Here is a 13108-nt window from a genome sequence, read left to right on the forward strand (position 1 = left end):
TTTTACTTCCTTTCTTCAGTCTTATCCCCAGATCTGGGATTGACGTGTGTGTGTGTGTGTGTGTGTGTGTGTGTGTGTGTGTGTGTGTGTGTGTGTGTATTCAAGATTCCCTTTGCAAATGTTCATGTTTATGTTACTCTTATTAATATTTACCCCTTTAAAATACAGGCCCTGGGCCGGGCGGTGGTGGCGCACGCCTTTAATCCCAGCACTCGGGAGGCAGAGGCAGGCGGATCTCTGTGAGTTCGAGGCCAGCCTGGGCTACCAAGTGAGTTCCAGGAAAGGCGCAAAGCTACACAGAGAAACCCTGTCTCGAAAAACCAAAAAAAAAAAAAAAAAAATACAGGCCCTGGAAACAAACTGACCCAAATGTGAGGCCCAAATTTTAAAATTTAAATGTCTTATACTCAATAAACATATAATGCTGCTTCTTGTAGTCCCACACTCCACCCCCACTTGTATCAGTGAATGGTGCCTTTTTTAAAATTTTATTTATTTATGTATTTTGCTTTTAGGTAGGAGTGCTCTGTCTGCATGTATGCCTGCATGCCAGAAGAGCGCATCACATCCCATTATAGATGGTTTTGAGCAACCATGTGGTTGCTGGGAATTGAACTCAGGACCTCTAGAACAGCCAGTGCTCTTAACCACTGAGCCATCTCTCCAGCCCAAATGGTGCCTTTTATATTGGTAAACTATTAGAAACCAGGAAACAAAATAGTTGAAATACATCCTTAGGTGAAAAACACATAGTGAGAATATTATAACAGTACTACTTAAAACATAAAAATAAAAATAACCAAAGAGGGGGAAAAAAGAGAATAGAAAAAAGATGGGTCAGTGGCATAGCTCAGCAACTAAAAGCTCTTGCTGCCAAGTCTGATGACCTGCATTTGAACCCTTGAAGCTACACAGAGCTAGAGACAAGTGATTCCATACAAAGTTGTCCTGACCTCCGTGTACATGCCATGGTGCCCAAATGCCTACACATGCATATACATATACACACAGATAGATTTTAAACGTTTTTAAAGAATAAAAAAAAAAAAAATTTAATGAAGAAACTGTTTTTTTGTTTTTTTGGTTTTTTTTTCAAGAGAAAATCATACTCACCTTCGCTTTGCCACATCTGACCAGCGTTCCCATGAAGGCAATGTTACTTCTGGATGCAAGATCTCCATTAGCAGCGGCTGCCTGAGGAGCTGTCACCTTAGAACAAGGAGTGGTCTCGCCTGTCAAGCTGGACTCGTCAATGGAAAGATCCACAGCCTTGGAAAACAAGTGTTCCATAAATTTAAACTTATGGTAGCTTTCACATTTCAAGAGTTCGTGACCACCACACTTCTTCCAGTATTCACATTCAGCCATTTGCTACATCTTGTTTTACATCCATTACTTTATGACAAAAGACTAGATCAGTACAAACATACATATTAAATGAAGTCAACAAAACCTGGCACATGCAACAAAGAATGCGTACCGGAAGAATGGGTTAGTCTAAAATCTAAACACAACTAAGGAAATGGAGACACCAGGGGAAACTACAGCTATTTTCCTAACAAAACATTATTGCTTAGTTTTGCCATGTCTCAAAGTATTCACCTCTCTAAGCACAGAAAATACCATTTGGAGTGAGAAAAATGCTACTTATGTGATCTGGATAAGTTTCTAAAAGCAGAACCTGCAAACAATTATTTCCCAAGTATGGGGAGCAGAGGAAGCCCTGCGTGAATGCAGTACTGAATGGATGAGTGCTGCCCACAAGGCCATGTTAAGGCTGACAGCCTCAGGCCCAAGGAATGGCAAAGCCTCCTCCCCACCCTTGCCCTGGGAGGATCTGAAGTCACAGAAACCACACATGAAGTCAGGCATGGGGGCAGGGGCTTGTAGTCCCAGTGTTGGGGGAGTGCAGGCAGGAGCCTAGGGCACACTGGCCAGCCACCATAGACTAATCTGGAGCCTCGGGATCCAGTGAGATGCCTTGTCTGAAAAAACAAGGTGGACAGCATCTGAGGAATGACATCCAAGGTGGATCTCCTGCCTCCACGGGCAAAAACATGGACGGACGTACACACACACACACACACACACACACACACACACACACACACACACACACACTTTAAGGACATTTGAAGTTGATTTCCTCCCTGTCTATAAACTGCTGACTTTCTAACTCAAGTGCTTAATGAAGAAAAGGGTCCCTGCACTTTTGCTAAGTGATCTTTGAAAACATGCCTTCTCTCTGCCATCCCCAGGGAGAAGCCGACACTACCCCACAAAAACATAAGTAAGAAGTATGGCTTGGGGGCTGGAGAGATGGCTCAGTCGTTAAGAGCACTGGCTATTCTTCCAGAGGACCCAGGCTCAATTCTTAGCACCCATTTGAAGGCACACATCTATCGTACCCTTCAGTACCAGAGGGTCACATGCCCTCTTCTGACCCCCATGGGCACTACCTGGTAGCCAAACATACACGATGGCAAAATACACATACAAATAAGATAACAATAAAAATTTTAAATAAAAATAAAATAAATAAGAAATGCTTAAGAAATCACTAAAGAGCAGAATGAAAACGTAGTAAGAAAAAAAACAGAGATGAAGGATCTGTGTGTGAGACACTATCAAGGAAAACAACACCTTACAGAAAAAAGCCAAGACAGGCAGAGTGAATATCTGACTATATACATAAGGGCCAGCAACTTCCCAAACTTGATGCAAACCACAAATCTACATAATCAAGAAGCTCAATCAATCCACAATGAGACAATTATTTAAAAAATGCTGGGCAGGCAGATGACAAAAAAACCTTGAAAACAGTAGGAAAAGCAAGTTCTATCACTTATAATAGAGTCATAAAACATTAACAATCCAATTTTTATCAAAGTCCACAAAAGGAGTTTAGAGAGATGGCTCAGAAGTTAAGAGGACTTGCTGCTCTTAACTGGAGACTGGAGTTTGTTCTCAGAAAACCGCTAGGCTTATTTCCTAGCTTGGAGATGGAATGTATTTTCCACCCTATTTTTCTCACTAAACCTAAAAGCTCACTGTGATGCTTAAAGTTCTCAACCTGACAGAATCTAGACTCACTCAAGAGATGGGTTTCTAAGCATGTCTGTAGTGCAGTGGCTCTCAACCTGTAGGTCATTACCCCTTTGGGGATTGTGTATCAGATATCCTATATTATCAGATATTTACTTTATGATTCATAACAGTAGCAAAATTAGTTATGAAGTAGCAACAAAATAACTTTATGGTTGGGGATCACTACAACATGAGGAATTATAATAAAGGATCTCAGCATTAGGAAGGTTGAAAACCACTGCCATAGGGTATAACCTTCATTACATTAACTGAAGTGGGAAGACCTACCCACTACAGGTGGCACCATTCCCTAGGCAGAGGATTCAGGACAGTCTAAGACTGTAGAAATCAAATCAAGCTGAGTGCTAGCATGCATACCCTCACTGCCCTTTTCTGTCATAATGTAGTCAGCTGCTCCAAGCTCCTGAGAGCTTGACTTGCCTGCCATGATAGACTATAACAGTGAACTAGGAGCTAAATTGGTTTTTGTCCGAGTATTTTCCACAGGAAAATAAACTAAGACCATGTGTCCACACTAGCTGTCCAGCAAGCATCCAGATCTGCCTGTTTCTACCATAATTCTGGGGTTCCAGACATGTTTTACCATGGATCCAAGAGATTCAAATCCAGGCCTTCTTGCTTATAGTACTCTAGCCCACTCAACCACTTCCTCGGCGCCAAGGAGCACACTTCTTAAACTAGGGTCACAGCATAGGTTGAGATCACATTAATTTTAAGGGGTCATAAAAAATTTGACAACAGTGAAAGATTTCTGAACATCCAATAACCATAAAAACATTCAACACCAAATGCATAATGATCTGAGTTTTTCCTGCCAGGACTCACCCATGCTGAACTGTGCAACTCCACTGCTGCCTGGTTCTGAACATACAACATGCACTTTGCATACAGACCCTACATACTGCCTAAGTATTTTATGAATTGGAAGGCTTTTATTGTACATAGAAAAGTTTTTGCTGTTACATAAACATAATAGTTTACTAATGATAAGGAGTAGGTATCAAATCGGTATAGGTTTGGGTTGTATATTAGAATGTTTTAATTTAAACATTACTATGTGAATTATTGACATGAGTTTCACAAAAAATTGTTTAATAAATTTTGGCTTGAGATTAGGGCAAATTTTTCAATAATTTCAGGAATAACCCTAAACATACTCCTTGTGTTATATGCTTATGCAAAGTGGCATCCTCAGCATTAATGACTATAAAATAAAAATATTTATCAATTTTGAAAAATGTTCATCTTGCAATATCAACTGCTCAGGCAGGATTTATAATTTTTTTAAAAAGATCTATTTGTTTTTATCAATGTTTGCCTACATGTATGCTGTGACGGCTATTCCTGGTTGTCAACTTGACTACACTGGACCACTTCTTCCCTGGAAACGACAGCACTTTGTCCTTACTAGAGTAGATACTTATTCTGGTTATGAATTTGCCTTTCCTGTACCTAATGCATCTGCCAAAACCACCATACGGGAACTTAGAGAATGCCTGATCTATCACAATACTGTATTCCACACAGTATTGCTTCTTACCAAGGATCTCACTTCTCGGCCAGAGAAATGTGAGATCATGGAATCCACCTGTCTTACCATGTTTCCTGCCATCCTAAAGCAGCTGGACTGAAAGAAAGACAGACAGCCTTTTAAAGACAGAGTTACAGCATCAACTAGATGACAACAGCCTATAGGGCTGAGGGTAGGCTTCTCCAGGAGGCAGGCAGCACATGCTGTGAATCAGCATCCAATATATGGTATGGTTTCGCCCATAGCCAGGATCCAAAGGTCCAGAAATCAAGGGGTGAAAAAGGAATACTTCCACTCACTATCACCCCTAGGGACCTACTAGGAAAATTTTTGCTTCCTGTTCCTACCAGGGAGAAGTCTGAGCTTCCAGTTCAATGGAATGTTTGTGGTGGCTCCCAGCAGGAGCACTCACCCCTCTAAAACCAAAATTTCTTGGGATGACCCATAAGAATGTAACAGGGGTGGTGGGATGGCTTAGTTGTCAACTTAACAACATCTAGAATGAACTAAAACCAAATAGCTGGACACACCTGTGAGGGTTTTTTTTTTTCCTTTATTAAATCATTTGAAGTGGGAAGACCTCCTTCTAGTCCAGATTTTTTGAGGTGGGAAGAGCCACCTTTAATGTGGGCCGCACCTTCTGCTGGTAGTTTATATAAAGGACAGGAAAGAATGAAGCGTGTCCTCTCACTGCCCGCTATGTCTCTTGCTGACAGGTCCATTCCTTCACTGGCATTACAGCACACTTCCCTGGGATTCCAGTGTACACTGAAGACCAGCTGAGACATCCAGCCTTGTGCACTGAACAACTACTGGACTGTTGGACCTTCCACGGGTAGACAGCTATTGTTGGACAAGCTAGACGACAGCCTGTAAGCAGTTCTAATAAATGCCCACACCCCCACCCCGCCAGGTGTGTGTGTGTGTGTGTGTGTGTGTGTGTGTGTGTATACACATTCATGAGCTGGTGCTCACAGAGGCCACAAGAAAGCATTGGCTTCCCAGACACTGGAGTTAATGATGGCTCTGAGCCAACATGTTGGTGCTGGGAATCCAACTCAGCTCTCTGCAAGAGAAGCAAGTGCTCCTACCCACTGAGCCATCTCTCCAGTCCAAAATTGAATTCTTTATGTAAAAATTAAAAAGTATCTCCATCACATTGGTAAACTTGTTTTCCCTTCAATAAATGTTAAATTATATGCATATTGAAGAACTGTTGTTTTGTGATTTATTATCTGCTAATGCTTCATTTGCAGACATATTTTATATAACTACATTCGAAGCCACAAAAATTTTCTCAGGCAAAAAGAAGTCATGAGTGGAGGGGTCTGGGAACATCCCCACTGATAACAGGACTGCAGTCACGTGAACACTGAGACAGCAGGAGCCCTTCCCTACAAGCAATGCTTCAAACAGAAGTGGATCAAACTTATTATGTGCATATCCATAAAACAGAAAATTATATGGCAATAAAAAGTCATAAAGTACTAGATGAAGTACCTGAAAATATGTTAAGTGAAACAGACAGACAAAAAAAACCCTACATATTATGCAACCCCTTTAAATTAATAAAATGTCTAGTAGAATAAGCAAACATACTTTAGTGTCAAAAAATGAGTGGCTATCAGTGTTAAGAACACAGTGAACGCTAAAAGATAAGGAGCTTTCTTTGGAACGTGAGGAAACTTTATAGACTGTGATAATGGGAACACAGCTCTGAATAGAATGAAAACCACTAAATGTTAGCTTTCACTTATGCGTATCTTATCATATGTGAATCATATGTCTAAAAGTACTCAGGCCAAGTATGGTGGCTTCAAACCCATGATATACTGAGGAAAGAGAGGGCCAAGCAGATCTATATTTTAAGAACCTATTTCAAAAGAACCTGTCTCAAAAACAGAAAAAGTGGGTTTTTAATGGATCTGTGCTGAGGTGGTGAAGCAGCACCTTTGGCAGGAACTGGTCACAGACAGAATCTGGAGCCCCCAGACCATGACCCTACATGATTCTATGCATTTCCAGAGGAGGGGTGCTCTGTAGGCAACCCCGCCTCTCACTGAGAAAGTCAAATACACATTCAGTAGAAACCATCCTTCCATGTTTTCCTTTGCTCTCTTCTAAGATTGCAGTATGATATTCTGATGAGATTCTGGGCAGTGTGGTAAGCCAGTGCTCTGAGTCAGACACACAGTCTCACTGAGTCAGACACACAGTCTCACTGAGTCAGACATACAGCCTCACTGAGTCAGACACACAGCCTCACTGAGTCAGTCATACAGCCTCACTGAGTCACACATACAGTCTCGCTGAGTCAGACACACAGCCTCACTGAGTCAGACACACAGTCTCACTGAGTCAGACACACAGCCTCACTGAGTCAGTCATACAGCCTCACTGAGTCAGTCATACAGCCTCACTGAGTCAGACACACAGTCTCGCTGAGCCAGACATACAGCCTCGCTGAGTCAGACACACAGTCTCGCTGAGTCAGACACACAGCCTCGCTGAGTCAGTCATACAGCCTCACTGAGTCAGTCATACAGCCTCACTGAGTCAGACACACAGTCTCGCTGAGTCAGACACACAGTCTCGCTGAGCCAGACATACAGCCTCACTGAGTCAGACACACAGCCTCACTGAGTCAGACATACAGCCTCACTGAGTCAGTCATACAGCCTCGCTGAGTCAGACACACAGCCTCACTGAGTCAGACACACAGCCTCACTGAGTCAGACACACAGTCTCACTGAGTCAGACATACAGTCTCGCTGAGTCAGACATACAGTCTCGCTGAGTCAGACACACAGCCTCACTGAGTCAGACACACAGCCTCACTGAGTCAGACACACAGCCTCACTGAGTCAGACACACAGCCTCACTGAGTCAGACACACAGTCTCACTGAGTCAGACATACAGCCTCGCTGAGTCAGACATACAGTCTCACTGAGTCAGACACACAGTCTCACTGAATCAGACACACAGTCTCGCTGAGTCAGACACACAGTCTCACTGAGTCAGCAGTAAACACAGAGCACTATATGCCTCAAGTAAGTTAGACACCTGCGATTATGTCTGACATGGTATTTTAAACTCTCAGTGGGCCTTTGGAGACATGACCCCACCCTGAGTCAAGGAGCACCTCTACTGTATCCTCACAGAGGTTAATACTCTTTTCCTTTCCTGCCCCACACTGTTTTTCAATTACCAGGGCTACCTTGTGTGAGGAGGCATCTCTGCTGCTACGTCAGAAGTAATGTCTCCTCTCTCAGTTTCATACCTGGTTACTGAGTTCTATCTTATACTGATCTATGTTCACAAATACAGGATTCCCTAATCAACATAATTCTATCATCTCTGTCTGCTACAGTACCTACCTCAGGTTGTCATAAAGGTATGCTAACTGACTAAGTGGTTACCTCTAAAGACATTACAGAACAGATATATATCAAGGGGGAGGGAGAATATGCTTACACTTGTCACTATTCAGTCAGAATACTAAATATTTTAAATAAAGTATGTGTTCATCATTAGAACTGCTAACCCTTTCATTAATCAATATCCACATACCCTCACCTTACCTCAAATAAGCGCAAGTCCGCAGGAACTCTGTCTCCCACAGAAAGGCAAACTGTGTCACCTGGAACCAAGTCTCGGGCGAGTGTATGCTCCAATTTTCCTTCACGCACACTGTAGCATGAAACAGAAAACATCACAGTAAGAAAAACCATACTATTTCTCTTTAGGATTACATTTGATTTCAGTGAACCTGTCTTAAGAAAAACACTGTTACTTCCAAAGAGATAAGTCAAACATAAAAACGCAGAGCGCAGGCTCGGTGATTAAAAACATATGCTGCTCTTGCTGAGGCCTCAAGTGTAGCCCCCAGCACCCACATCAGGCAGCTCACAACTGCCTAGAACTCCAGCACCAGAGAATCCAACACTTCCTGCCTCCTCAGGCTCCTGTACTCACATGCACATACCCACACAGAGACATACACACAAATAATCTAAAATGATTTTTAAAAATTCATCTTTAAAAACAAAACAAAAAAGCTAGGGATCATTTGGGAGGCAGAAGCAGGCAGATCTCTGAGTTTGAAGATAGCCTGGTCAACATAGCAAGTTTCAGGCTAGCCAATGCTACATAGTAAGACCTGTCTTAAATTTAAAAAAAAAAAAAAAAATTAAGCATTTGACATACTGTGTGCTCTTATTAGATTACACAGGTAACAGGGGGAAATTATTGGAAAACCTGATTAGCTATTCAAATGTTCACACTGAGGCTATCTTGAGATATATTTCATTACACTACTTTCATCAATTACTTAGAAGAGTGTTCAACATACACTCACTGCTCCACACGTAAGAAAGAGCCTCCACTTAAAGCACAAGTGAGCCAAACCGAACACAGTACCATCAGCTACATCCCCATCCTCCTACAGGAAGACAGAAATAAAGAGAAGCCCCAGAAGCCCCGGAAGGGCCAGCACACATGGTGACAACAAGACAAATCTGCCTCAAAAACTGTGGGAGGTGAATGCCAACACCTCAAGAAATTTTCTGACCGTCCCAGGTGTGTCCTGGCAGCACACGCATGCCCACTCACACATACGAACATGCACATACACGAACAATTAAGAAAAAAAGCCTGTTGAACAAAGCTGTGGCAAAACCATCAATAATGCAATGTTAGCTATACTGATCAGATTTTTTCTTGTCATGTTCAATAGTCTCTTCTTTATGTTAAAACGAAGCTGGAACAACAATGCTTACAGTGCTAGTGCCATTCAGTTTCTGTTTTTTAAGGTGTAAAAATCTCTTTCAAATAAAATAACATACCAATGGCATTCTGGTGGGACAAGTTTACTCAATTCTTCTAGAGATTTTTCTGAACGATATTCCTATTTAGAGAAAAAGTAGAATTTAACACTAACAAAACACAAAGGAATTCAAATGGTCCTTTTAGACTTAAATATTAATCATTACTACTTAAAATTTTCTCCCAACTCATATCTTGATTTACTTATCTTTATATTCTTAACCCATAAAAACTTGTCCCTAAATTACTGTAATCAAAAAATTATAAAAATTAAATACTCCTAATTATACATTTTAAAAGTCAATGTGCAAATCTAAGATTGCTTAGAAGAAAATGAAAGCCAATTACTGCATCCAAAGAGTACATAAAGTAAACATAATTGAGCCTGATTTTTAAGATAATTTTACATTTGGGTTTAGCAACCAACGAAGTCATTATTTACCTATATGTAATATTTACTTTGAGGACGTAAGCCCACACTAACTATACTAGTTTGTAGACTAAATTTGCTTGGAAATAACAATGTGGCTGCTACTGACGCTCCCTTTTCTTGTCCAGCTGAATCATATGAAAAGGAAGTTTCTGAGAGGCCCTGATGCTGTTCTGAACTCAAAACACCTGCCATGCACATGACCCACAGCTTGGGGTCAGAAACATCTCCAGCGCGCTGCACTACTTAGCCTATGCTTCCCTTAGCAGTGGGTTTCATATGGCACCAAGGCCTCCTCGGGTCTAATCTTTTGGCCTGAAGTTAAAGGTGGGAGACAAAAGCAGGAATAAAAGATAGAGTCTTGAAATACCTGCCATGTGAGCTAGCACTCACCAAATCTACCCATCATCAACTGCTTCAAATGAGAATGCAAATGAGATACTCTAGGTAACAGTATCTCAGAACTGTATCAGTCACTGCCCAGACAAGAGGGACAAATGAAAGCAAAATCTACAAATATAAAAATTATTAGGCATGCCTCTCAATCCACCAACCACAGTGAAGAATTTGGAAGTTTTATACAAAAATTCTCTAAGGGTAGAAAACACTAACCAACTAACCAAACAGAAGCTAGCAGTCTTTGTCTTTGCAAAGCTGTTGTAGGAGGGGTCATTCTATGACAACGCAGGGTAGCCAGTGACCTGAAGGACTGAGCAGAAGGAAAATGATGGGAAGAATGGTTTTCAATTTGCTTTTAAAATAGTTTGTTGCTTTCTTAGACATGTTTGAGGAAAGGGGTCAAACCTGTATAAAAACATATTTATTAATTAACAATGAAGCTTTTCATGTTTAGAGGCCTTTTTCTTTCTCAGCTGTTGTGGATTGAATGTAAAATGTCCCATAGGCTCATGGGATTGAACACTTGGTCCCCAGATGGGGGCGCTGTATCTGACAGGTGTAGAACCTTTAGAAAGAGAGCTTCATTAGAGGACGTGGGTCACTAAAGCTGGCCTTCGAGTTTTATATTCTAACCCACTTGTTGCCGGCTCTCAGCTCCCTACCTGCAGATTTAAATGCAAGTGGCCACCACAAGCTCCTGCCTCCTGCCACCACACATTCCCTAAACTCAACTCTCTTCCTCAAGTTACTCCTTGTCAGATATTGGGTCACAACAATGAAAAAAGCAGCTAATGCAGCATCAAATAAAACCACTATTGAGACATCAGCAACAGATCCCAGCTACATTTAAAATACATAACCCACTCCATGTAAAACTCCACATTGATTATGTTAAAACTCGAACTCTATGGTGTATTTTGAGGATGGGAGCCCTTTATTTTCCAAAGAAGGCAAGCTGCGAGAGCTTTTCATACATCTTATATATTAGTGAAAACCCAAGAGGGAGCTGACTGCCACAATGCAGGGTGAGGCGTCCACGAGAGGCCTCCAGTTGCTGGCCCAGTATAGAGCACTCCACTCACTTGGCTGGAGTGAGTAACTTCCTTAGATGATGCACAGCCTGGATGCTGACGATACACTTACCAGCTCCAACAGCCCAAAGGCAATACTCTGTCCTAAGGAGATGCCTCACCCTTGACCCTTCAACCATGAACAAGAACACCGGTGGTCTACTAAAGGAGCTCATAAATTTCCAAGTAATCAGACTCCAGCTGGCCTCCTATACTCAGTTATTACAGAACTAGAAACTTACTGTATCAGGAACTACTGTAAGACACCAGGACAGTGATAAAAATCATCAGAAAATAAATTATACACAATGCATAATTTAAGAATCAGAGCATGGACCTAGGGACATACAGCATCATTACATTTCTCCCTACAGTAGATTAATCCTTCTACTGTTATACTGTTTATCTGTCCTCACTTTGAGGACTGATAAAATTTGGATACTTCTAAAATATACAGAAGTTCCAAGCATTTAAATAAACATAAAAGAAGTTTATAAACTAAGCCTATGTGTGTTTTATTCCTACACTTGCTAACCTGACACCATGCCTGGTGTGTTATGACCCTCTCTTCTCCATCCTCGGCTTTTTTCCTTTCCCTTCTTCTTTGTCTAAAAGTAGGGTTTTAACATGTGGCCCATGTTGGCCTTGAGTTGACCATCCTCCTGCCTCTACCTGAGTGCTGAGAAAGAAAGAAATCATGACACCACCTCCACATTATTCAGAATCATCTTTAAAAGAGACCTCTTATCTGTTTCTTTTGGTGTTTGAATGACTCATAATGAACAGGAAGTAGGATCACCCCTTCTGAGGAAAATAAGAAGAGTAAGGGATCACCAATACCGAGAAAATAACTTTAATTACCAAACAAGACTAATAAGGCTAGGAAACAAACTCAGGGAAAAGTCCACTGTTACCAAGAGAACCAATCTCAGCATTCTACCGAGTCTTCTTCAGATGGCATCTGATAAACTGCCCACTCAATTTTATACTCACTTTTTCTTTGTTCATCTACACTCAGCACTAATGGGTAGTGGCCCAATTTTATTACTGGAAAATTTTTTTAAACTTAATGGATTATATTTATATTGCCACGCTTTTTTTGTTTGTTTGTTTCCATCTGTTTCTATAAAAAAAAAAAAAAAAGCTATGTTCATCTCACTCCCTAAATCAAAGCAGTGCCCTCTTCTCACAACTGTCCACAGATGGCTATTATCTGAAATTGTTTTAAAATAATAAATTACTAGGAATCTACTACCACCCAGTATGTTCAGATTATTTCCCATAAATCACTTTAATTTGTGTTTAAGTAATCAACTAATATACCACTATTAACCTGGCAAAACAGATTACTCACCTGAACAAAGGCCACGGTGACGACAATAAGTATTGCCTAAAAAACAAACACCCTTTTAAATCAGGCATTAACAAGAAATAACTTTTAGCCACATTGTGTCTCTCTGGCTGTGCAGTCCCAGGAGAATGGATTTTTGCACTAAGAAATCAGTTTGTCTTAGGACCTGAGAGGGAAGAATATGAATTTAAATGGCTAACCATCCCCATGATAGCTTCCAAAACTTTCTGAATCCACCCAAGTCCTCCCAAATTAAAGACTAGCTTTATTTATGTGGGTAACATCTGTTATGGTTGATACATTAATTACTTGTTTAATTTTAATTTCTGCACACTAATTTATGGAAAGAATTTAAAAATCCGATACATGTTAACACAAATAGCTTTTCCTAGAA

The 13108-nt window shown here is 41.0% G+C and overlaps 1 protein-coding gene across 19 annotated transcripts in view; it reads right to left on the reverse strand.

The window, feature by feature from the left end:
* Atp2c1 (ATPase secretory pathway Ca2+ transporting 1) overlaps positions 1 to 13108 on the reverse strand; it is a 120639-nt gene that overhangs the window by 41576 nt on the left and 65955 nt on the right. For all 19 annotated transcript variants that reach the window (XM_042281538.2, XM_076576967.1, XM_076576958.1 and 16 more), the window contains 4 exons: positions 12718 to 12753; positions 9485 to 9546; positions 8222 to 8330; positions 1114 to 1269 (listed from right to left, as the gene is read on the reverse strand). In XM_042281538.2, coding sequence (XP_042137472.1) covers positions 1114 to 1269; positions 8222 to 8330; positions 9485 to 9546; positions 12718 to 12753 — 363 coding nt within the window. The remainder of the gene's footprint in view (positions 1 to 1113; positions 1270 to 8221; positions 8331 to 9484; positions 9547 to 12717; positions 12754 to 13108) is intronic.

This window comes from Peromyscus maniculatus, chromosome 7 (assembly GCF_049852395.1).
Source record: "Peromyscus maniculatus bairdii isolate BWxNUB_F1_BW_parent chromosome 7, HU_Pman_BW_mat_3.1, whole genome shotgun sequence".
In the NCBI taxonomy this organism is placed as follows: domain Eukaryota; kingdom Metazoa; phylum Chordata; class Mammalia; order Rodentia; family Cricetidae; genus Peromyscus; species Peromyscus maniculatus.